The sequence below is a fragment of the Primulina huaijiensis genome, chromosome 2, assembly GCF_012295235.1.
Source record: "Primulina huaijiensis isolate GDHJ02 chromosome 2, ASM1229523v2, whole genome shotgun sequence".
Lineage (NCBI taxonomy): Eukaryota > Viridiplantae > Streptophyta > Magnoliopsida > Lamiales > Gesneriaceae > Primulina > Primulina huaijiensis.
Window position 1 is genome coordinate 31,816,622 of NC_133307.1, and position 27,450 is coordinate 31,844,071.

Here is a 27,450-nt window from a genome sequence, read left to right on the forward strand (position 1 = left end):
TCTCTCTCTCTCTCTCTCTCTCTCTCTCTTGATCGAGCTGATGAATGTTGTCAGTTTATCTACCAAGTAACACCTTAAATTTTACGTATGGATTGTGTTATAGCTAACTTTTATCCCACTCAAACCCCGACTGACTTTGGGGATGATATCCTTTTTTCTTGGTCCTATTTATCCCTCTTAAAAATGATGCCCCCTCCCCTCACAAGGAATTCTCTGTTGCCCATGCGCTCTCCAAAACCAAAACACAGTGTGATTTACATGTTAACATTGACAAAAACCCCAATTTTTTTTTTAAATAGATATCATGTACCGACGCACATATTGAGTGTTTTTACGATATTTTTAGAATTCATTTGATTTATATTTAAATGAGATCAAAATATAATTTTAAAAAATAATGAGAAACAACGTTATAATTTTGATATATGAATTTAAAAAAAAAAAGAAAAAAAATACCGCACGTGCAAATTGATGTTTAGAAAATTAAAAATCTGTCCGCTAAGCTACAAACGACTTGCATTAAAATTTTAACACTTTATTAATATACATAATTATTAAAACAGATCATGACACTAAAAATTAATTACTCTAAATATCTCAAACTCAATAATATAATATATACGTCGATTTTAAAAAACTAAACTTATTTAATTAATTGTTTTGTTTGAGTTACAAGCTTTTGTTTAGGAGATGATACATATTTGGCAATGCCATGACGCTCACGGGGATCACCACGAGAAAACTCCGAGATGATATCAGATACAACTGATCGGGTCGGACTGCCATATTCTTCCAGGGCAGGACATCCACATAATAAAAAAAAAAAAAAAAAACTAAACCCGGAAAGATTACACATTTCCGACTTTTCCCATACAAACATGCATCTACTCCCTATATATATCTAGCTCATTCATATTACAATTTACATGTCTTAACTAATAACAAATTAAAGATTTCATTCCATTGTCAATTCATAGGTGAGAACNTTTGCCCATGTGCTCTCCAAAATTCAGTGTGATTTACATGTTAACATTGACAAAAACCTCATTTTTTTTAATATTTGCGTGCTTTTATAATATTTTTATGATTTATATTTAAATGAGATCAAAATATAATTTTAAAAAATAGTGATAGACAACACTACAATTTGATATATGAATAAAAAAAATAAATCGATAAAAGAAAAGAAAAAAAAGAGCAAACGTGCAAATTGATGCTTAGGTTCAAATAAAAAATCTTTCCGTAAATTACAAACGATTTAACTTAAAAGTTTAACAATTTATTAATATACATAATTATTAAAACAGAACATAACAATAAAAATTAATTATTCTAAATGTCTTAAATTTAATAATATACTATATATATAGATTTTAAAAAACTAAACTTATTTAATTGTTTTTGTTTAAGTTACAACTGATCGGGTCGGACTACCATATTCTTCCAGGACAGGACATCCACATTAAAAAAAAAAAAAAAAAACCGGAAAGATTACAAATTTCCCACTTTTCCCATACAAACATGCATCTACTCCCTATATGTAGCTCACTCATATTACAATTTACATGTCTTAACTATTAACAAATTAAAGATTTCATTCCATTGTCAATTCATAGGTGAGAACACAGATTCTGAATCACCAATGCCTTCTCCATAGTCAACACCACTAATTGTAACGCTGGAAACCGAAGAACCATTTTCGTCCCTGAGAACCCCGGATGCCTTTCTTTTGTTTTGACTTCGTTCCCCCTGTCTTCGCGCAGAACCAACTTCCCTCTCGACCCTACCACGACGTGAATCTGGCTTTCCAAAACCATATCCGAACTCCATCTTTGCGTGATTGTTTGAACCACTAACCATTAATATGATCGAGTTGATCACCGGCTTCAGGTAAAAAGCGAGAACCATTGCGAGCATAATACTATATATGTAAAGAGTTGTCCAGACATAAAATGTCCATTTCCACATATAGACCACTTGTTTTGCCCAGGGCATTTTAGATTTCAAGATGATTTTCGCCTCGTAAAAGTGAGGGAGGGAATAAGTACCCGCACGAGGGATTAAAGTGATTCGGATTTCTCGTGTTCGTAAACTTGGATGTTCCTTGTTCTTCAGTATCCGGAAACTTATCATTTGAGTCTCGTCGGTCATCCCAAGTAGCAAGGGTATGCTCATGACAAATGCCCTCATAACCCGAATTGGCCAGCTTTGGAATTGTAGCATGCATGGATGGCTTGATTTCGCCATCAAATTTCCTCCTGTTGACAGTATCTCCGCAGTTACCTGATACAAGTAGGTAAAATTCGACATATTAAATTACTAAAATAATGCATGAAACTTGCACGGACCTAAGAATAAGAAAACTAAATATATTAATTATTTAAATAATCATTTTATTTTTAATTAGAGAATATATATATACTATGATAACCAAATGTTTCATACTAAAATCTAAAATCATGCAGCAGAATAGCAATATTCTTTTATGCTTGATGAATATTACCTATTCATAAGTCTAAAAACTATTTCTTCATTATAATTGTTGAAAACCTTATACTTGAGTCCAATTATTTTATTTTGAAGTTAAAACTGAGATTAGCTTTGGAGAATATCCAAATTACAAAGTTCATCATGGAATTATCCTTCTCATCTTTTTCTAAGTTTGGTGATACCAAATAATAAAATCCAAGAACAATTTATAGGAAAATGACGAATTCACCAAATAATAAAATCCACGAATAATTTATAGAAAAAGGACGAATTCAAAGAAATCAAGAACCTCCAAACGAATATACAATTTAGTATACTTAAAATTAAATTTTGCCAAACTTCAATTTCCACGCATCATATATTCCATAATTTTTATGATTAATTAATTCATTATTGTTAAATAACACGACAGTAATTAATTCATTTATGAATCAAAATACCTGAAATATTCCAATGTCTCTGTTGTAATCAGAATCAGGCATCAGAAGAATCAAGGAAACATAGAGGGTTTGCCCAACAGGCACACCACCAGCAAAAGAAAAGACGGCCGTTGGATGAGCATCTGCGTATTCAAAGTACAAGTTCTCCGTCACATTAATAGGCTCCTCCACCCAAAATCTCACTAGCCCCACGCCTAAGATCGCTGCCACAACCATCAGAAACACTAGAGCCATGCAGACATACGCCGCCCCGAGAAAGCCCATGGCTATCCTCCCAAGAACAAGGCCGCCGCCTCGAACCACCGCTGTCGCGGCGGATTCCAACTTCTGTTTGGGAGCCTTCAATATGAAAGGTATGTTGAAGGGTCCCGCAAGTGAGAGGATAGATGTAGACATGACAGTCGATGGTAGAAGCTTCGTCGGCAAATTGTACGGGTTGCTGCCCATATTCTCCGTGTTACTTATCTGTATTATTATTTTATCTAATTGGTGTTTTTATTTATATAATATAAAGAAAAAGAAAAGAAATTGTTGGTATTTAATTGAGGCGCCGATCATGCAACACTTGTGAGGAAGACGAGTAAGACATGCAGTTTCTGGAGTTGACGCCTGGACAGTAAGCCAGTAGTAATTCTCAACCTAGGAATGAGAATGAAGAAATAGGTAATTTTGATTCAAATTCTTTTTTTTTTTTTGGTTGATTTATAAATTAACTTTAAAAATGATATGCACAATTTATGGGCTGACATTTTGGTTTATTTTCACAAGTATGATGATTCCGATGCTGAATCTGTATTAAAATTTACAAATATTAATAATTTTTTATACACGAAATTACAAAAATATATTACTTTTTTCTCTATACAAATTTTATTCTACCACTTTTCATTCTTAGAACCCAATTCATAAAATTTTAAATTAATTTTTCCAAATTGACATTGATTAGCTTGCTTTTTACAAATACAATTAATAAATGGCAAATAAATTTAACGAAAACTAATCTGTACAATTTTGAGTTCTGATCCATTAAGTTTTCAAATACTAACTTTTAATTTTTTATTAATTTGGTCTAATGGTTGACAACACCACAAAAATAGTCAATTTTCGGCGTCATATCACTATTTTTCAATGTCATATCAATATTTTCACGTCACGTCAGCAATTAGATCAAAATAATTGAAGATTAAAAATTAGTATACTAAAACCAAACTTTACAAACTTATCATTGACCCAAACCTAAAAGTAACAATTTTTCCCCCTTGTAAAAACATACTTGTTGATATAATTGTAAACTAATGACATAATAAATATTTTTACTACAAAAAAACAATTTTTATGTAAACTAAGATGTCTCTTATATTAAAATAACATAAATGAATTTATGTATATAAAAAATCTTTATTACAATGTAAAAAGATTACTTCAAAAGATATTTGTTTTTATAGAATTTTATTGTCATTATTTTAATATAAATCAAATTAATCATAAAAAAATATCAATTACGTTCCAATTTTTTTTTTAAAAAAAAATCGACAACGCAACATGTGCGGCATTAGTTAAATATCAAACCAGCAAGTTAAAACCAAATTATATTACGGTCTTACAAAATTGTCTTGTGAGCCAACAGACTTGGCAAAATAAAAATGAATTATATAGTTAAATTTTTATGTGCGTTATAATAATTAAAATTCTAAATATTTTAAGTAAATAGCTAAATTGAAGTATTTTAAAACGTTTTTTATTTTTTATTCTTTTTGGCTTGCTAGTATGCATTTCTCTATATATAGATGGTGTAGCTTTTTTCCCCTATTATTCTCGGCATCGATCTTTGACCCAACTCGGCTCCTACTTTGTCCTATTTTGTGAGGGAAATTGGTTAAATAACCTCGATCAATTTTTTTTTAAATGACCTCCTCAAGTGTATTTCAAATATACTTGAAGAGGTCATTTTCTTAAAGAATGAGCTGACCGACGATGCTAGAAAATGAAACACTCCCTTTGAAATATAATTGAAGAGGTCATTTTGTTAAAAAAGTGAAATGAAAATATAAAAATGCCTAAGTTTATATCCAGGCGTGTTCAAATAATCGAACCAAAACCAATGCCCCCAAACCGAACCACACACATTTTATCGCTTTTCAATTAATAATGGTTTAGTTTGATCTTAAAATTTAGAAAATCGATGATATTAGTTTGGTTTGAATTTTGGAGGAAAAACCATATCTAAACCGAATGGATACATTTACTTAGTTTCTTTAATAAATATTAGTAATTATTCGACATGGAAAAATGATATGTCAAATAAGCAACTCTTTTACTTATTATTAATCCAAGAAAGCAAGGCTTATACATGTAATGGATTGAATATTACTACATAAAATTTAATATATATGGACAATTCCCCAACTCAAATGGTGAATCTATGCTACATGAGAGTAGATCTCCCGATTTCTTTTTTAAGACGATAAGCTCATCAATTAAATATCTTAATTAATAACAAAAAGTTCAGGATCCCTCAATATTTAATATTTTTTTATTTTGCAATAAAATGATCGGCCGATCATCTAATACAAACATACCAAAAAATAAAACTCCTGGTGTAACATAAACTTACTCAACTCAAACATACACCATCAAAATATATATGAGTAATCCTGGAGGTGCATAAAATCAACACCACCAATATTTAATCATATCATGTATTCATCTACGAAAATAAAGCCCGAGACATACGACTACAGATATGATAAATTCACAAAAATAAGTTTGGAATAAAAGAGAAATATTTTAGTTTAATATAATTCAAAAAAATACCATATATATGGACGACAGTTGTGAACATCAACCATCAAAATAATTTAAGTCAGAAATTTTGTCATCCTCATTCGTACCAAGTCATGGTGTTTACATGAGCGGCGGAGTAACATTTTCCAGCATTTTTTTTAACTAAAACGATTGAATTTCTCTTGTCCGAACATTATAAGCAGCGCAAAATTTCTCAGAACCAGAAATACCGAAAAGAAACACCTCCCCACCAGCTAACACACCAAAGAGGTTGACTGAATTCAAGCCTTTGAATCTGTCACTCAGAGGTTTCAAATCGGAGCTAAGCAACTTGGTTCACTCTCCAGTTTCTAGATTCATTTCCATAACAGCTTCCATCAAATATTTGCGTGACCCTCCCAGTTTGGACAAATTACGACAGGATAGATTTCGACCCATTGCTAGAGTCAGAAATTCAAATCGATGAAATCCAGGCCGATCAAACTCATAAAAAATTTCAGTCTCTACATTCAATGTAACAATTGAGTATCTGCCGATCGAGTGCACATAGCCACCAGTAGCAAATGGATCACTCGACAACGCTTCTCGAGCTAGCATTGACATGCGTTGCGCGCATGTCTAGGTACTTCCAAACATTATCAACTCCGACTGTCATCACTGATATACACGATGGTGAATTGGGACGAAATGAGAGCACCACTTTATGCTTCATGGAAGCCTCAGCAAATGCTAAAGTTGTCCTTCTACGAGACCTGCGTGAGGCTGCGTCATATGGAAGAGGTTCCCGTTGTTTTGTTTTGTCCGGAGATTGATAATATAAAGAACGCCATGGTTTCGTTCATTGGCGGGGGAGGCCAAGACTAAAACATTAACACTGCTCCGACATAAATAATAATACTTGCACTCAAACTTGCATATCTCGAGACAACCTCGTCGAATTTCAATATAAATCCCCTTTGCGGGTTTTTGTTCTTCCGTGATTATGATTCCAGGAGTTGAATTTTGAAGATGATAGTAATTGATTTTTTTTGTATTGATCATTACATTCCATTCTTCGCAAACATGATTCATCACATCATGTATAACATGGGCCGGAAGATATGAAAAAATTTCGAAAACCATCTCCGGAGGAAGATATATCCTTTGTCTCTTCCTTGCACACCTTTTGCAAGGGTAGATGAACATTCTATTGAGATTATCCACCTGTGTAGTAGTTTTACAAAAAAAATCATACTATATTGACATATAAATATCCACTGCAAATTCAACAAGCAAAATCACTCGGTAGATAATCACAAAGTTGATGACAACACTTTATGTCAAGTGAATCCATCAAGATTCAAAAAAGTTAGACTTTCAGTCATGAAATCCAAGCAAGCAATATCACGATTTTCTTGAACAAAGGAAGATATTATTGAAATAAAATAAAATTAGGAAAAAAAGATTTAAACTTGGGGACAATAGAAAGAAGGAAGAATATTCATTAATCTTCTATTTTGACTTCTAATACACATTATGTCAGTGATTCCACCAAGATTAAGAAGACTTAACTTTCAGTCGTGAAATTCATGTAAGGAACATCACGGTTCTCTTAAACAAAACATGATATAATTTTTCCCATGAAATAAAATAATAGAAAATTAGCACAAAACTTTGGCAAATCTATCAATCAATAATCTAAAAAGTCTACAATGTTTTCATCAATAGAAAGATTGAAACGTGGGAAATCAAACCAGTGGCAGAGCCAGAAATATGGCTCTATCCGGAGTAGAATTTTAAACTCTAGATTCTTTTAATATTTTAAATCGATATACCCGAACTAATATCATATTAATCCAAAACTATACAAAATTTACATATAATTTTTTTTTTAAAAAAATGGGCCACCAAGGCTAAAAGCCCGGGTGTCTATCATGTGGCTCCACCACTAAATCAAACTAAGAAATATTATAATTACCCCGGCCTTCGTGACACTGCCATCATCTGCATTGGCCATCTGATCCGCATCCTATTACCATCGGGAAAACTTGCGAGAGTTAGCGGCTTCTCCCAGAATTCTAGATCTAAAATGAGTTAAAAGGAAAAGAAGAACAAGCCCATAAAATAAATGAGCCCAAGCAGCTAGATGACAAGATGAAGAAGCTCAAAGTGTGATGCCCATTAAGGAATTCTCAAATATACCTAGGAAGAAGTCTGTAGCACAAAGAAATATATCATCAGAATAAAATATATATAATCCTTAATTTTCTCGTTTCTTTCTAAGTAATAAATATAATATAATGACATCAAACTCATAAAACAATATTATTTTTTTATGTCCAAAATATTATTAGATTTGAACAAAATCAATCAAGTTAAATCTTCTCTTACACTTCATTTGTCATACATATTTAAAGTTAGTAATTAAATATCTCATTTTAACTATTACTCAATTAACCACTAACATGTAATATTCTAAAAATTGGTCGAGGCACTACACGGCAGCGGACCGCCTAGAAAAAGGTCTAATCGGCCAGCTTAGGCGGCCCTAGGCGATCAGGGATTTTTTCATTTATTTTTGTTATTTTTTTTAAAAAAATTGGTCTATTAATTTAAGTTAAAAATCTAATTAAAAAATTAAAGGTATTTTTTTATAGGTCCTAAACCTAAGCTAGCAAGAAATGAGATTTATCGGCTTATCCTAACACATCAAACTTGTCTGGGTATGCGATCTAGAATGAGAAAATTTTATGATGATTATTTTGCATCCGAAGAAAAAGAGCATCGCAACGATGAGTTTGCATGTTGAACATGCCATGCGGCGCAAGTCAAGTTTGAGGTTGGTTGAGGTTTTCCTATTGGCCTACTCAATTTAATGGGTAGGATGAGGTATTGACGGGTGAAATCAAGATCAGATCGTCTCCAATAAATTCGTTCCATGCCTCGAATACTTCCATTTCTTCCACACCCTCCGTATCTTTATTGACCTCCGGCACAACATAATATGTCATAGCACTTGATATGTCTGCCATTGTAACATTCTCAATGACGGTAACAAAAACAATATCACATTTATAATGCCTCCCTATTACTATATAAAAGAAGGCGATAAAAGCCACCGTCGTGCAAACTGAGGCCAAACATACTAACTTATTTATCACTTCCACAACCCGTCTCTTGAATTTTAACTCATGCCGGACGACCGTAATTTGTACGACGACGACAGCAAACGAAGTAAAAAGTGTCACTGCATTTGTTATGAAATAGACTTTGAAGGGTGGACTGCTCACTTTTATAACAGCCTCATTACCATCATCAGCTCCATGGCCGGTGAAAATGACAACGAAAGCTACCGTGGCAAAGAGAACAACGACCATGGTAACCGAGTTAGTGGCATTATTGATTCATTCTCTATGGAGTTTCCTAAGCTCATTTCCGATACCATTTACGTTTTTGTTAATTTTACGAGCTTGCACGAGCTGAGTATAAACGTCTCTCTTGATCTGTGAGACCGATTTGTGAAGCTCGTAACGAGGCTGGTTGAGTTTGTTGGCTCTGAAAACACCACATCGAATCAAGCACTTTTTAATTTCAAATGTCTCTTCTGATAGAGGGAACCTTATGTTATGTCTAGAGCCGTTTTGTGGTTTCTTGAGCTCGTTAGCAATATGAGAATATTGAAATTGGATTGTTTTTCTAGCTCAAACAAAACCAAGAAGCAGAGAGTAAAATACCAAAATTGATAACCAAGAAGTATGTGCAAACTTCGAACATGACGAACCTCAGCACGCTTTTTCCTGGTGGCTATATGTAACGCAGTGTTCCCATAGTATCATAATTGATGCATCTTCATGTAGAAGTACACTCACCACGACACAACTATCGCCTTTAACAGCAATGTGCGGTGCAGTCTGCTCTTTCTTATCAGTTCTTCTAGCCAGTTGTGGGTCCTTCTCGAGTAATGCTTGGACGACATCTACATGGCCTCGACGGTCACCAGGACATAGGCTAGAATTCGAGGAAACCAAATCGAATCGACGAGATAATTGAGAAGATCTCGCAATGATTCAGAAGTTGACCGAGATCCGAAGCACAAAAAACTCAAGGCTAAGGTAACCCTGAGATCAAGAGGTAATGACCGAAGTGTTACATTTGTATATGTATTTTGTGTTATGGGAAAATATTTATTGAGATGTGTGTTCATGAGTAGAAATTTCTTTTGTTAGTGTTTTTGAAACCACATCTTCAAATTCTATATGATCTTATATATGAAATTCGTTCAATTAATATTTTTAAAAAATGTTCTCTTATAAACAAATAATATTATAATAAAATTAAACTCAAGATGAATGACTTTTAATTAAGAACTAACAACAAAAAAGCACCATCGTTATTTATCGTCGACTTCTGTTTATTGTAGTTGACCATGAAAATTGATTGATATATAACTGATGAGCTGTAGCGAGAAAAAAAAGTATTTTTAATTAAATTTGCATCTACATTAAATTTAAAAACTTATAAATATTTTCTTATATCAAAGATTTAATTTAAATTTTAATAAAAAAATAGTTTATAAATATAACAATAAAACCAGTCACTTTTTTACTTTCTTTTATGTTAAATATATTTTCTTCACAATCGTAATTGTTAATTGCATGGTGGCTCAGATTTTCAAATCAAGCTCATATGATCAACAGAAAGAAGTGCACGGATTTATTGGAAGCTGGCTAGCTGTTAAAGAATCTTGAGCAGTTAGATTAGTTTGGATAAGTACAGTTATTGGTTAAAACTGATTACTTTGTATAAATAAGAAAAAGTCGAGAAGATCTTGAACTCTCAAATACATTTTTGCTCTCTAAATATTCCATTGTATTGCCGTCGCGTTCACTTTCAATCTTTCTGTCGTGTGTTCTATTGTATCACATTTGGTTTTGTTATTCTAATATCAGTAATGCCGATCATCTACCAACGTAGCGTCAACGAAGTTCACTCGTACCGAGTAACCTTCCACAACAGACAAATCTTTACATCGGTTACCTCCCATCCTCATGGCGTCAAAAATTGGGTAATGTCGTGTCACGGCCCAACCCACTTGTGATATTGTCCGCTTTTGTCCGAGGTCTCACGGCTTTAAAACGCGTCACAAGGGAATACTACACGTTCATTTAAATGTCCATCATCTCTCATGTGGTTTAGCGATATGAGATTTCGCCTAAGGACCTTCGCCATCCCCCTTTCGGGACTCAGCGTCTCGCTGAGGGTTGCCTCATCATCTCAAACTCACGCGGAGTCGCTCCGATACCAAATGTCACCGCTCAGCTCACTTGTGATGTTGTCCGCTTTGGCCCGAGGCTTCAAGGCTTTAAAACGCGTCACAAGGAGTTGCTACACGCTCATTTTAAAACCGTGAGGACTCGAGCCAAAGTGAACAATATCACAAGTGGGCTGGCCATGACATTTGGTATCAGAGCGACCCCGCATGAGTTTGGGATGGTGGGGCAAACCTCAGCGAGGAAGCTAAGTCCCGAAAAGAGGGGTGGTGAAGGCCCATAGGTGAAAACCCAAATCGCTAAACCACGAGAGAGATGCTGACATTTAAATGAGCGTGTAGCAACCCCTTGTGACGGGTTTTAAAGCCGTGAAGTCTCGGGCCAAAGCGGACAATAGCACAAGTGGATTGAGCCGTGACATTTGATATCATAGCGACTCCGCATGAGTTAGGGATGGTGGGGCAAACCTCAGCTAGAACGTTGAGTCCCGAAAGGGGGTTGGTGAAGACATTTAGGCGAAATCACGGGAGAGATGCTGGGTATTTAAATGTGCATGTAGCAATCCCTTGTGACGCATTTTAAAGCTGTGAGATCTCGGGCCAAAGCGGACAATATCACAAGTGGGCTGGACCGTGACATGTCGCAAGATTTCAGTGCTTTACTAATCGCATTGGCCACAAAACCATTCCGAAATGAATTTGATCCTGCCATTGTACAAATATGTTGCAAGAATAGATGCTTGGTTTATCAGATCTACAATTCAGGTGAGATAAAGAATAAAACATAGTGTATTTCAATTGCACACACAGGGAATACAGAAGATAAAATCAAAGTCTGTTAGCATTAATTTTGTCTTAATTCATTTTATTGTATTTTGTAACTTGTATATAATATCATTGTATCAATGGAGATAATAAGATAAATGAATATAACTTTCCGATCCGATTCTTGATTTCTCACTAGGTGCCATCCATGCTGGCTGTTTTTGGAAACCCCAAATATTGCTGGTACAACTTGCAAGAAGTTTCTAATCATGTCGAGTTGCAGGGTTTAATTGATCCCACTTTCAAAAAGTGGAGGATCCAAAAATTGGCCAGAATTATGCTAGAAAGGACATATTATATCCCCACGAAAGTGAAGAAAATTCGTGAGAGCAAAAAGATGTTGGGAAATAGGCAAGTACAGTTCGTTACTTTTGATGTTGTTGCCATATATTTGCTGGCGAGGCATCTGATATTGTTTCCTAGAGCTTGGTGAAAGGACGGCAAACAATGTTATTTTTTTATCATAACAATAAAGATTTCATTAACGATTCCGAATATCAATCTTTTCAATTTTTTTTAAGGACATAGGAATTGCATCCCAAAAAGATATATTGCATGTGCATAATGTGAAACACTGTTATGAAAACTTTCTATAAAGAGTCAAGCACTTTTTAATTTCAAATGTCTTCTGATTAAAGGAGGCCCATCTACTATGTCTAGAGTTGTTTTATGATTTCTTGTTAAAGTGTATACGTTTGTGTCCGGAAGCAGCAAGAGCTCATTAACAATCTACGAAAAGTGTCTACCAAAAATTGAACGAAGGAAGAATATTCATTAATCCTTTATTTTGACTTATAATACACGTTATCCCAGTGATTCTACCAATATCAAGAAGACTTAAATTTCAGTCACGAAATTCATGCAAGCAATATCACGGTCCTCTTGAACAAAGCATGATATGATCACTTGGGCAAATCTATCCATCAATAATCTAAAAAGTCTATAATGTTTTCATCAACAGAAAGATTGAAACGTGGGCAATCAAACTAAGGAATATTATAATTACCCCAGCCTTCGTGACACTACCATCATCTGCATTGTCCATCTGATCTGCCTCCTATTACGATCGTGAACACTTGCGAGAGTTGACGACTTCTCTCAGAATTCTAGGTTTGGAATGAGTTAAAAGGAAAGAAGAACAAGCACATAAAATAAATGAGCCCAATCAATTGGCTGACAAGATAAACAAGCCCAAAAGTGTGAGGCCCATTAAGGAATTCTCGAATCTACCTAGGAAGAAGTCTGTAGCACAAGGAAATATATCTTCAGAATAAAATATAATCCTTAATTTTCTCGTTTTTTTCTAAGTAATAAATATAATATCATGACATCAAACTCATAAAATAAATTCTTTTTTATGTCCAAAATATTATTGGATTGAAACAAATTAATCAAGTTCAATCTTCTCATGCACTTCATTTGTCATACATATTTAAATTTAGTAATTAAATATCTCATTTTAACTGTCACTCCATTAACTACTAACACGCAATATTCTAAAAATTGGTCTATGCGTTACATGGCAGCGGACCGCCTAGAAAAAGTCTAGTCAGCCAGCTTAGGCTGCCCTAGGCGGTCAGGGTTTTTTCATTTATTTTTGTTTTTTTTTTAAAAAAAATCGGTCTTTTGATTTAAGTTAAAAATCTAATTAAAAAATGAAAGGTATTTTTTTATAAGCCCTAAAGCAAAGTTTAGCAGGAAATGAGATTTATCAGCTTGTCCTACCACATCAAACTTGTCTTGGTATGCGATCTAAAATGAGAAAATTTTACGATGATGATTTTGCATCCGAAGAAGAGGAGTATCACAACGATGATTTGGCATGTTGAACATGCGGCGCAAGTCAAGTTTGAGGTTGGTTGAGGTTTTCCTATTGACCTACTCAATTTAATGGGTGGTATGGGGTATTGATGGGTGAAATCAAGATCAGATTGTCTCCAAGAATTCGTTCCATGCCTCGAATACTTATATTTCTTCCTCACCCTCCGTATCCTTATTGACCTAATATGTCATAGCAATTATCATGTCTGTCATTGTAACTCTCTCAATGACAGTAACAAGAACAACATCACATTTATAATGTCTCCCTATTACTATGTAAAAGGAGGCGATAAAAGCCACCGTCGTGCAAACTGAGGCCAACCATACTAACTTATTTATCACTTCCACAACCCGTCCCTCGGATTTTAACTCGTGCAGGACGACCGTAATTTGTACGACGACGACAGCTAACGAAGTAAAAAGTGTCACTGCATTTGTTATGAAATAGATTTTGAAGGATGAGCTGCTCACTTTTATAACAGCCTCATTACCATCATCAGCTCCATGGCCGGTGAAAATGACAACGAAAGCTACCATGGCAAAGAGAACAACGACCATGGTAACCGAGTTAGTGGAATTATTGATTCCTTCTCTATGGAGTTTCCTAAGCTCCTTTCCGATACCATTTACGTTTTTGTTAATTTTACGAGCTTGCTCGAGTTGAGTATAGACGTCTCTCTTGAGCTGTGATACAGATTTGCGAAGCTCGTCATGAGGCTGGTTGAGTTCGTTGGCTCTGACAACACCACATCGAATCAAGCACTCTTTAATTTCAAATGTCTCTTCTGATAGAGGGAACCTTATGTTATGTCTAGAGCCGTTTTGTGGTCTCTTGTTAAAGCGTTTAAGTTTGGGTCCCGAAACAGCAGGAGCTCATTAGCAATCTGAGAATATTGAAATTGGATTGTTTTTCTAGCTCAAACAAAACCAAGAAGCAGAGAGTAAAATACCAAAATTGATAACCAAGAAGTATGTGCAAACTTCGAACATGACGAACCTCAGCACGCTTTTTCCAGGTGGCTATATGTAACTCAGTGTTCCCAAATTTATCCAGGAGCATCATAATTGTTGCGTCTGCATGTAAAAGCACCCTTACCACGACACAACTATCGCCTTTAACAACAATGTGCAGTGCAGTCTGCTCTTTCTTATCAATTCTTCTAGGCAGTTGTGGGTCTTTCTCGAGTAATGCTTGGACGACATCTACGTGGCCTTGACGGCCACCAGGACATAGGCTAGAGTTCGGGGAAACCAAATCGAATCGACGAGATAATTGAGAATATCTCGCGATGATTCAGACATTGACCGAGATCCGAAGCACAAATAGCTCAAGGCTAAGGTAACCCCGAGATAAAGAGGTAATGACCGAAGTGTTGCATTTGTATTTGTATTTTGTGTTATGAGAAAATATTGATTGAGATGTGTGTTCATGAGTAGAAAATTTTTTTTTTTTAGTGTTTTTGAAACAACATCTTCAAATTCTATATTATCTTTTATCTGAAATTCGTTCTATTAATATTTTTAAAAAATCTTCTCTTATAAGCAAATAATATTATAATAAAATTAAACTCAATAGGGATGACTTTTAATTAAGAACTAAGAACAAAAAGACACCATCGTTATTTGTCGTTGACTTTTGTTTATTGTAGTTGACCATGAAAATTGAGTGAGATAAAGAATAGAATACAGTGTATTTCATGTTCACACAAAGAGAATACAGAAGATAAAATCCAAGTCTGTTAGCGTTAATTTTGTCTTATTTCTCACTAGGTGCCATCCCTGCTTGCTGCTTTTGGAAACCTCGACTATACAATAGTTGGGGTTTCCATCAACAAAATCATAAGTGCATTGTCGGACATGTACATTTTACAAGAAGTTGCTAATTATGTTGAGTTGTTAGGCATAATTTGGGATGACAATGGGCGGGGCGGGGGCGGGTTTGTCATTCCCATCCCCATCCCCGAATTCCATCCTCACCCCCATACCCGTCCCCATCTCCGCTTTTTCGGGTTCGAGGAATCCCCAAACCCGAAACTTCGTGGATCGACTTCACATCCCCGCCACCATCACTGTTTCAAAAATATTAATATGGCAAGACGATGACGGATTCGGAGANAATTTCGGAGATGAAGATAGTAATCTCATACCCGCCCCGAACTAGCGGGGATTTAAATGTTATTTATCCAGGAGCATCATAATTGTTGCGTTTGCATGCAAAAGCACCCTCACCACGACACAACTATCGCCTTTAACAGCAATGTGCAGTGCATTCTGCTCTTTCTTATCAGTTCTTCTAGGCAGTTGTGGGTCTTTCTCGAGTAATGCTTGGACGACATCTACGTGGCCTTGACGGCCACCAGGACATAGGCTAGAGTTCGGGGAAACCAAATCGATTCGACGAGATAATTGAGAATATCTCGCGATGATTCAGACATTGATCGAGATCCGAAGCACAAATAGCTCAAAGCTAAGGTAACCCCAAGATCAAGAGGTAATGACCGAAGTGTTGCATTTGTATTTGTATTTTGTATTATGAGAAAATATTGATTGAGATATGTCTTCATGAATAGAAAATTTTTTTTGTTAGTGTTTTTGAAACAACATCTTCAAATTCTATATTATCTTTTATCTGAAATTCGTTCTATTAATATTTTTAAAAAATCTTCTCTTATAAGCAAATAATATTATAATAAAATTAAACTCAAGAGGGATGACTTTTAATTAAGAACTAACAACAAAAAGACACCAGCGTTATTTGTCGTTGACTTTTGTTTATTGTAGTTGACCATGAAAATTGAGTGAGATAAAGAATAGAATATAATGTATTTCATGTTCACACACAGGGAATATAGAAGATAAAATCCAAGTCTGTTAGAGTTAATTTTGTCTTAATTCCTTTTATTGGATTTTATAACTTGTATATAATATTATTGTATCGACGGAGATAATAAGATAAATGAATACAACTTTCCATTCCAATTCTTTATTTCTCACTAGGTGCCATTCCTGCTTGCTGCTTTTGGAAACCTCGACTATACAATAGTTGGGGTTTCCATCAACAAAATCATAAGCGCATTGTCGGACATGTACATTTTACAAGAAGTTGCTAATTATGTTGAGTTGTTTGGCATAATTAGGGGATGACAATGGGCGTGGGCGTGGGCGTGGGCGGGGGCGGGGACGGGGTGGGTTTGTCATTCTCATCCCCATCCCCGAATTTCATCCCCACCCCCATACCCGTCCCTATCTCCGCTTTTTCGGGTTCGAGAAATCCCCAAACCCGAAACTTCGGGGATCAACTTTCTATCCCCGCCCACATCCCCGTTTCAAAAATATTAATATGACAAGACGATGACGGATTCGGAGATTTTCTCAAACCAAAACTTATTATTATCTATTATTATTAGAGATCATATTAATATCAATATCAATATCAATATCAATATTAATAATAATATTATTATTAATATTTTAAAAAAATAATATTATTATATTAATAATACTATTATTTTATTATCGATATTATTTTCGAAGCGGGTTCGAGAATTTCGGAGATGGAGATAGTAATCTCATACCCGTCCCGAACTAGCGGGGATTTTAAAAAATCCCCGAACCCGAAAATATCATCCCGTTTCGGGTTTTCTCCGTGGGGCCCCAAACTTGTGGGGAAAATTGCCATCTGCATACTTGATCCAACATTCAGAAAGTGGAAGATTCGAAAATTGGCCAGATTAGGCTAGAAAGGTCATAATACATCCACACAAAAGTGAAGAACTAACTCAAATTACTAAATAATCATATTTGAAATTTATGGAAGTAATCAATAAACAATTTTCCTGGGTGAGGTGGCCATTTGCAGAAGAAACAGAGTGTCCTCCACTATTAATTAATTTATTTAATAAAACACTTTATTTTTTGTTTTTAAGGAAAGGAGCTCTTGAAAATGATTCGAATGGATAATAAAAGACACCATCATAGATTAATCACAATTAGTCATTCAAATGGGAAATCGCCTTGGCCGTTTCTCGAATCACAGGCACCGGCAAAACCCAAACCCTACGATTCCCCCATATCAATTTGGCCCCACGTCGCAATTTGGAAATTTATCTCCAAAACACTCGACTCCGATCACTGCGAATTCAAACATGGGTTTGTGTTTACCGTACGGCCACGTGGACTCCAGCTTGCGGGCTCTTGCTGGCCAAGCTGAGGGCTTTGGCCGATTCGCCGTTGGGGGTCTGAACGGCGCTGTTTATCGTGTCATCACTCTCGCAGGTGAGAAGATATCATAAAGGTTGGAATTTTGTTGGGGAGGGATTTATTGAACATATTTTTTTGGCACTTCTGAAGTCGAATGGTTGGCTAGGTACAATATGGCTTTTAAAAGTTAACAAAAAAAATTGTAAATTGAATTGTTGATTTAAAATGTTCGATGAATTGCAAAGATTTTAAAACTTCTCCTAAAGTAGCATCCTTTGAGCTAACTACTAAAGGATTTGAGGCATAAAGGTTTTAACAAAAAAATGAATTTACTATATGGCATATTCTCGAGAACAACTTAACCACTGAAACTTGCAAGTTGAAATATTTGAATTACTCTGTCAGCATCTGTCATGGTTTTTTGTATGAAGGCTGGATCTTGTGGTGCTTTCTCTCGTTCTTTTTGTTAGTTTGCTTTCAGTTTTCAGTTGCAGTTTCACTGGTCCTTGTTGGACAAATTGTATTCCAATTTATGATAACGGCCAATTAATAGTATGATGTTGATTTGCTGAAGGTAGTATGATNTCCAGCATAATATTCCTTTAACTTTAATTTTAAAATACTAAAACCTGAAATTATTTTAAGTTTTTTCATTGAAATATCATAGAAGACACAAAAATAAAGCAAGAAATGCAGAAAAATATAATTTCCAGCAAAAACCTAACTAAGTACATGCCAAAAAAACCAAAATTAGAAGAAAAAAGGTCAGAAAATAAGCATGCAGCTTTGCTTTGCAATAGCGCCGCTATTTCAGCTATCGCGATTGTCGCTCTAGTGCCAATAGCGAGGATAGCGAGCGCTATTGCAAAGTCCATGGCGCGTAGCGGTGTGGTGTCGCTTCGCTACGCTATTCGCTATGGCGAGGGCGACGGGGGCTATTGACAACTATGTCCTGTGGTGCTTTCTCTCGTTCTTTTTGTTAGTTTGCTTTCAGTTTTCAGTTGCAGTTNATTAATTACATTTAAAACCCCGTGTTTTTTAAAATATGCATAAAACTGCTTACAAGTAAGGGTAAATGTGCTCGAGTTTTTTAACACATGAGTTAAATGTGCTTGATTTTTAAACATTAGAGGATATATTACATATCAATATTTTTTAGAGGGTTTTAGGGCCTGGTGCAATTAACCCAGCCTTAATGCATAAATATGAATTGTCATTTTTATCTCCTAAAATGAATGCTAATTTGTTGAGCTGGTTTCTTGACTTCACATCTTTTTTTAATGATTTTGTTGTGTCTTAACCCTATTCTGTGTATTTTTAGATGATGGGCCCGGTTCCCTTCGCGATGGATGTCGTAAAAAAGAGCCTTTGTGGATCATATTTGAAGTTTCAGGCACCATCGAGCTCTCATCTTATTTAAATGTGTCATCTTATAAGACCATTGATGGGCGTGGTCAAAGCGTCAAACTGACTGGGAAAGGTTTGCGGTTAAAGGAGTGTGAACATGTGATTATTTGCAACCTTTTATTCGAAGGAGGAAGGGGACATGATGTAGATGGAATTCAAATTAAACCCAATGCAAAGCATATTTGGATAGATCGTTGCAGCCTCAAGGATTACGATGATGGGCTGATAGATATTACACGAGAGAGCACCGATATTACCATTTCTCGGTATCTATGAATTTTTTAATGAAATTTGATCATGGTTTTTTATTGTGACATGTTCTTGACTTCTTTATTGTCTCGCTTAGATGCCATTTTGCGAATCATGATAAGACCATGCTCATTGGTGCGGATCCTTCTCATTTTAATGATAGATGTATTCGGGTCACCATTCACCATTGTTTCTTTGATGGGACTCGACAGCGGCATCCTCGTGTTAGATTTGGGAAAGTACATCTGTACAATAACTATACTAGAAATTGGGGAATATATGCTGTTTGCTCCAGTGTTGAATCACAGGTGTTTTGATTTTTTTCATGAATTTCTTAGTTTGCTTGAATATCTTTCTAATTATTTACATTGTTGTGCGTTATTTATTTGTTGATCGTTTTTTTTTTTTGGGGGCAACGTAAAGATATACTCTCAGTGCAACATATATGAAGCTGGACAAAAGAAGGTGGCCTTTAAATATTACACCGAAAAGGTAAATGTAATATTTATCTTAGTTCATATAACTTTGCATTAACCCACACATTACCAAGAGTCCCGGGGGCTTGGAATCTAGATGTGGGGAAGAAGTGAATTAAACGTGAAGAAAGGGAGGGTTTTTTCATTCATTATTTTATTTCTTTAAGAACTTTGTTTCTAGCATTGCTAGGGGGGAGCAATAGCTCTTGTACAGAGTTAATACTCTGGGATTTACATTTTTTATTTCATGTATAAACTTACATTTCAGTATTCAAAATTATATTTGATCTTGATCTCTTTTGTCGTTAAATTAGGGTTGTAGCAATTTTGAGTTGGTTATGTTTCATTTATGATAAGTTCTTTGTCTAGCCTCTGGTATAAGTTACTCTTCATGTTCTGTATATTAATGGAAGTTTTCTGATTTGCTCCATAGGCAGCTGACAAGGTACAGGAATGTACAGGCTGCATAAAATCGGAAGGTGATTTTTTTGTTCCCGGTACTCAACCAGGCTTGGTGCCTCTCCCAAGTGAAACAAGCGTATTCCATCCTAGCGAATTTTACGAAACATGGACCGTAGAAGCTCCTACTGCTGATCTGAAACATTTTCTCCAACACTCTTCAGGATGGCGAAACGTCCCCCGACCTGCCGACTTGGCGTCTTCATAAGATTATAACTTTTATATACTTGTGGTTCACCGTATGTTGCAGGCCCTAGTTTTGAGTCATTGGGCTGGTTGTTGTTAACAGCAGAATTTTATCTTTCCTGCCTTGGAGCAACTCTCATTATACTGTTCTGTTGTCATAAACATGTAGTTTACATACATCAATAAACGGAATTCGGAACACGTACCGGAGGTGACGATTTGAAATGGTGTATGGATTCAGACATTTATTCATGTGAACGAATAGCGAAGTGGTGTTATGTAACTTTTATGATAATCGGTTGAAAATTTGGAGAAAAAATGTGAGTCGGTGGTTGCTATAATTTTAAATAGTTGGTCTTTTATGTAACGTTATCACAGATCTATATATGTTAGATGAGTTGATCTAGTTTATAATTACAATTAAAAAATTATATTTTTAACTCAAGTTAAGAATATTTTTAGATAAAAAAAAATAATATTTTTCACTTATAATTCTTACTGACATGAGTTTTTGTGAATTTTAAATTTGTAACAATATACTGCATGGCCGAATTGTTTGAATTAAGGTTTGCTCTAATTTTATTCCTGGCAATCCATCCCGTAAAGTCAAATTTAAGTGGGGTTTATGAAAATAAGTTGCTAAACCAGGTCGTGGGATTTCATCTAGTTACTGAATTGATCGATTAGTCCGTATAGTCAATAGTGCATGGACTTGCGTTTATTTGAAACGTATAAGTAGGTAGAGTTGGAGTATTTTGGTAGGTAGGGTCAAGTATCGTGGCATAATTATCTTCGGTTAAGCAAACTTCAAAATTTATTTAACAAGAGAGAAACTTCTACATTTTTCTAGGTGAAGAGAAAGTAACGATAGTCGAGGAAGAAAAAGCGAGCACGGAGAGAAATAAAATGCATGCATGTATCATGGAAAGAAATAAAAGTCAGTCCTTTAGAATAAATCCAAGTCTTGAGATGTGACTTTCTCAGCTGTAATGTTTTGTTTTTTTTTTTTAAGATTTCCTAAATTATGGGGAACCGTTAGGCCAAACGCCGGTCTCATTTTCTCAGTTTTTTCGTATACGCTATGAAATTTTGGGAGAGATGATTTTTTATTCTAAAAATAAAGATGTTATTATTGAAAAATCTTAATATTTTGGGGATATTTTCGAGTTCAAGTGACCGTAACTAGGGGTGTCAATCGGGTCGGGTAGGTCGGGTTTCGGGTCAACCCGCGAAATTTTTTTATTTTTTTCCCAACCTGAACCCGAAGCAACCCGAAAAATCCCAACCCGAACACAAACCCGTCTAACTCAACTCAACCCGTCTAACCCGCCTAACCCGAATTTTTTTTATTTGTTTAAAAAAAATTAATGAAAAAAATTCGAAAAAATAAAAAATAATAGTAATATTTTAATTTAAACACATAATAACAAAATTTTCGATTTAAATTTGAAAGTTTAATTTTAGAAAATTAAAAGTATATTTATTAAATCAAATAAACAATTGTTAAAAAAATACAAATAAATATTAAATGATGAAAATTTATCATATAAATATACAATAAATTTTGTTCAAACATACAATATATAAAAATATATGTAATATTTTCAAAAAAAAAAGTTTTCGGGTCAACCCGCGACCTAACCCGACCCAACTCGAAACTCGTCTAACCTGACACTAACCCGAACCCACCCAACATGAACCCGAAAAACCCCAACTTGAATCTGATTTTTTTCGTGTTGGATCGTGTCGGGTTGACGGGTCGTGTCGTATTTTTACACCCCTAACCGCAACCTCATATTTGCTGTGCATCTACTGAGTGAAACTAAATTAGTTACGCAAGCATAATTTAGTAATATAATTTTTTTAAAAAAAAATTCAGTGTTAAAAGATTTATGTATAAAAGATTTCAGAGATATTATTAAAATTTAAAAACTGTAGAGATGAGTTTTTATTTAAAATAATTATATATGGTCAAGTAAAATAAGTATGGGTAGGATAATTTTAACTTATTTTAAATATGTGGGGTTTCATAAATTTGTTTGATTGGGAATTTGGGAGTGATATGTGCCTGATTATTTGAAATTTTATTTGAATAAAATTGAAACGATCTCTTACAATGAAGTTTAGATAAAATAGATTTTATTATGTCTTGGTGGATTTATCATAATGTGGTTTTTCTTTTTCTCAACATCAAATAATGGCATAAAAATTACGAAGAAATATAATTTTATGAATCAACTAAATAAACACATCATGATACCATATATCAAAACACTAATATCCTCAAATTTAAACTCTGAAAAAAATTAGTAATATAAAAATAATGATATCGATTATAATTTTAAAAATATATATAATTATACATGTTAGATTAATATTCTGACATGCTTAAACGCTGAGAATTGTGTACGGGTCTAAAAGATATTAATTACAATAAATAAATAATAAAACCTGCGGCCTTTTCAACGAATCGCAGACTCTCACAGAGGATGAGTTAAATGACAAACAAGTCCCTCGTTGAACAAGAACAGATCCGACAATCTATGCCACACATCATCAGGGGTAAATCTGACTACGACCGCCGAATTCCTATCTCCATGCATGGCACGCACGTGAGTATTGTAAAGCTCGCGATATAAGTAAAATATCTTTCTTGCGAGTGACTCCTTGATATCGTCTCGAAGCCTGGAATCCGTCACTATGCAGAGAGACTGCTTGCTGCACACCTCGTCAAACGTCGAGTTGAATTTCTTGAATGTTTCCTTGACTTGTTCGCAGCTAGTTAGAGAGGAAGGATCCGACGGCAGGCATTCGATGACGTGGCTCCATCCCAGACGCTCGTAGCTTGACGCAAACTGCTTGACTTTGCATTCATGCAGCGGAAGCCATTCATCCCCGAGCATGTGTCTCAGATTCGACGTGCGCACCTTCACGACGACGTATTGGAGGTTGTTCGCCAAGAATAGATAGGATAGGGATACGTCTTTGAACAACTTCGACTTGCTGTCGAGTCTGCAGAGGACGGCCAAGATGAGCCATGCGATTTTGATGGATATCGGAGGCGGCGGGTCGTCGGGATCAATGAGACCCGTGTATGAATCCGGTAGTAAGTTCTGTTCCGGTGGAGGTGATTCTGGGAATATTTCGTTCAGGATGCTACGGTAATCAGCGAGTAGTGATAGATAGTTCATGGCCTCGATTGTTAGGTCGTGAATGCCGGCGCCGGCTGCCGGCGTTTTGGATGATTCCTTCTGGATCGCGTACTCGAAGTCATTTAACGCTGTTTTTACGTACTCTCTGAGGGTGGTGAGTGACTTCAGTGCCTTATATTTGATGTTTTCCGTTGAGTCGAATGAGAAGATGGACTCAATCTCCGGCAAGTGGTTGGATATCGCGATGAACATGTCGAGTATTCGGAAAACTTTCTCCGGCAATTTCCTGTTGTTTTTCGTCACGTTTTCTGGAAATCCGAACAAAATCATGGCTCCTCCCCTCGTGATTTCGGTGAAGCACGACTCTCTGATGGAATCCGAGCTGGCAAACACGTGATCACAGAGCGTCCTCTCCCCATCGAAGAGAGTCCTAACTGCAATTTCCAGAGCATTGAGCCAACTTTTGATCCGTATGTCCAACGCTTCCCAATTCATCTTATGAATTTGAAAAGGGTTAAACTTTTCCACTCCGAGCCTGTAAATGCCTTCATCAACGATCGATTTCCGAATAATTTTGTATACTTTCAAACACTCCTTTCCGTAACCGCAAGAAATCATGCACTCTGCAATCAATCTCAAATCCGCCATTGCAACTCTAGAGGCGTCTTCAACTTCAGAAATCGCCTGGTTCGCGATTCTGATATCGTCGTCTTCGTAACCAGACGTGCTCGACCTCGTCGAATCCCGTGAGGACCGGGTGGAAACCGATTCAGGATCCAGATGAGCCCGATTCATGGACAAAATCTGATAAAACTCCTTCTGCAGCCTTTTCATGGCGATCTGCATCAGATTCTGGGCGCGTACAAGTTTTTCTGGGTTGGTGTTCTCCATAACGACAAGTCGCATTGCCTTCTGCAAATTGCTCACCCACTGGATCAACTCCTTCGCCTCCAGGCGATTCTCATAGAACAGCGACGTAACCGCTACTACGGTGGTGGTCTCAGGATTCCATTTCATGATAATCGGCTCGGCCATTCCTAAAGTCCGGTTCATGACTGAATCTGCGAAAGTCAAGCGAGGCGGGGAGGACCCAAATGGCCGCGAGAGAGTGGGAAACTGAGAAATCGAAGCAGACGATGACGAAGAATGGGATTCTTCCAAGGAACTGCACAGTACTTTTCTCATTTTCCTTGTCCGTAGAAGAATTGAGGTTTGATTTTGTGGAAATGAATGCAAATTTGTGTTTGTGTATTCTGGATTTCATCCTAGAGCAGACTGGACTAGATCTGGGCTGGAGTAGACAAATAGATCGTATCTCAAGGGATCGCGCTAAGGCTATAAATAGAGCGAATTGGCATTGTTAAATTTTCCAAGTATATTTTGATAAGTTTGTGTTCGGTCCATATCGGACAAAATAAAACGATGTTACTATTCACACACAAACAAATATTTGTGGATCTCCTAGGTTCAAAAATATATTGATTTAATATATCTGGTTTTAAAACTAATAATAATAAAGAAACGTGTTTATTGTAGACTTGAGATAACCGGCAGTACTTGTTTGGAGAAACGTGAAATTTGACACATTGGAAGAAGAAACTAATAAATAACTTTAGACAAATTCAAACATTATGTAAACCTCTTTTTTCCTTCGAAATTGAATCGAGAGTTTAAATTACTTTGAAAGAAATCAAATAAAATCTTCACCGAACAAATCATAGAAATCTTGAACCTTATAAATTAGTAAATATTATATTTTATAACCTTGATCATTTTGTTAAGTTCAGATACTTATGATTCTAATGAGTGATTTTTTTTTATATAAGAAAATTCGAACATAATAATTTCCTAACTGTCTTTGTTTTCTGGAAAAGTCTTATGATGTCCTCATTTTCGTTACTTGAACGGAAGGGACTGTAAAATGTTCTGGTTTTGCCACGTGGATATATATATAAATATAATCAGTTTATTCTATCACAGTGATTCACATAATATAATTATAATAATATTGAAATAAGAAGATAAACACACTCGATATAACACATACATATCCAAAATAATTAATGCATGGAGTCACCGAAACATTTATATTAGAGCCTTGAGCATTGGTCCTAATTAAAATCTGGAAAAAACGAATTGACTTGAGGAAAACGCGTGAATAATTTGCAGAGACGCTTAAATAGGCAAAAGAAATGGAAAAATGCGACGCTAGAGAAAGGCATGGACCATCTAGTTTTAATTCTTCAATTTTTTACTTAAAACTTCAATTGGACGTTGCAGCTTATTTTTGGCTTTTTTACCCTATATTGTAGGTGTATCTCGAAAGATATGAAAGAATCTTTTTCAATGATTATTTGTTTAAAAAACTTATTTAAAACTATACGTGCATATATTAATTTGCACGATCTTCCATGTATTTTCTCAATTGTTTTTAGCTCAGGTTTCCTTTAACCTCTTTTCCTCATTTTTCTTTCGACTACACATATTGTATCGCTATAAATCATTATTTCGCTAGTTATTTTATTAAAGATCCACACCATAAACGAACTATTTTGGAAAAAATTTCATTTTATCTTGTCATAAATTCTACTTTTATAAATGTGCGACTTTAATTTTAACAATAAACAATTTTATGAAGCTATTATATCGAACAATGAATGTATCTATGAGAGTGCTTATAAATTTTATGAAACTATTATACCGAGTAATGAATGTAACAATGAGAGTGCTTATAAATTTTATATAAAAACAATTTATTTTTGTCTTCTAAAATTTTTCAAATTCCTTACTTCAATTTCAAACAGGCTCCTATATCCCTACTTTCACACAAACCGACCTAATACATCGCTGTTGCATATTCGATGGAATTTTTTTTAAGAATAATGATATCCGAAAAACATAATATAAGCACAATTTTTTTTTCACGGTGAAATATATTTCAATTGTAGATGCTATATTATGTAAGAATATTAAAGTAGAAATACCATATCGAAATATATAATTTTAATGTTGTGGCACATATTTTTTAAAATAAAAAAATAAATTTGCTTGACAAAATCATACTAGAATATTTTTAAGAAATTCTCGAAAATGATAAAAAAAAAAAAAAAAAAGTATATACCATGTCGAGATGTAAAACAGTAAATTAAAAATACACTTTAATTTAAAAAATACATAAAAAATTCGAACCAGCCGTACATTGCATTTGAATACATTTAAATTTAGAGATGTTGTTTAGTGTAATTAATTGAACATTAATGACTAATTAATTAGACTTGAATACGTACGTATACGTTGCCGTACACACATAATGTCTGTGTCCGTAACAAAGTACTTGTATAGTAAATACTAGTTATTCTGCACACGCTTTTGTATCTATTAGGCCCAAACTTAATATATAGTATAGATATAGATGAACAGTTGATGGTACAACTGAGGTCAAAATCACAAGTTAATGAATTTTATAATCGTCATTACTATGTTTGAATTGGCATTTACAATATAATCCCAATGCCATATTTTTCATTTGACGTTACGACATACCAAAATAAGCTAAATAACTTGTATATCATGTTCATTATTGAGAAAAGATGATCAGTGTGAATGATTTTTATTTTTATTTTTTAAATAGATTTTTTCAACATTCTTTGATTGTGAGTTGATAATTATAATCTATTTTTTTGTTATTTGAATTTCATTTGTGAATAAATTTT

The 27,450-nt window shown here is 34.9% G+C and overlaps 3 protein-coding genes and 2 pseudogenes across 3 annotated transcripts; 1 reads left to right on the top strand and 4 right to left on the bottom strand.

Moving 5' to 3' along the window:
* Positions 1-1,414: 1,414 nt before the first annotated feature.
* LOC140961945 (seipin-1) lies at positions 1,415-3,402 on the bottom strand. Its single transcript, XM_073420744.1, has 2 exons — positions 2,931-3,402; positions 1,415-2,283 (listed from the first exon to the last, which is right to left on the bottom strand). Exons 1-2 carry the CDS (start codon positions 3,375-3,377, stop codon positions 1,606-1,608), a joined length of 1,125 nt encoding a protein of 374 aa, XP_073276845.1. The 5' UTR covers positions 3,378-3,402; the 3' UTR covers positions 1,415-1,605.
* A 5,202-nt stretch (positions 3,403-8,604) lies between these two features.
* Positions 8,605-11,244, bottom strand: LOC140966927 (ankyrin repeat-containing protein NPR4-like; annotated as a pseudogene).
* A 2,264-nt stretch (positions 11,245-13,508) lies between these two features.
* On the bottom strand, positions 13,509-17,287 carry LOC140966935 (ankyrin repeat-containing protein NPR4-like; annotated as a pseudogene).
* Positions 17,288-17,579: 292 nt separating this feature from the next.
* On the top strand, positions 17,580-20,933 carry LOC140971732 (probable pectate lyase 4). The gene is made up of 5 exons (XM_073434166.1): positions 17,580-17,883; positions 19,130-19,481; positions 19,562-19,772; positions 19,888-19,956; positions 20,374-20,933. The coding sequence occupies exons 1-5, from the start codon at positions 17,610-17,612 to the stop codon at positions 20,605-20,607; spliced, it is 1,140 nt and encodes a 379-aa protein (XP_073290267.1). The 5' UTR covers positions 17,580-17,609; the 3' UTR covers positions 20,608-20,933.
* Positions 20,934-22,991: 2,058 nt separating this feature from the next.
* Positions 22,992-25,077, bottom strand: LOC140961950 (exocyst complex component EXO70H1-like). The gene has a single exon (XM_073420753.1). It carries the CDS (start codon positions 24,920-24,922, stop codon positions 23,066-23,068), a length of 1,857 nt encoding a protein of 618 aa, XP_073276854.1. The 5' UTR covers positions 24,923-25,077; the 3' UTR covers positions 22,992-23,065.
* Between the last annotated feature and the right edge of the window lie 2,373 nt (positions 25,078-27,450).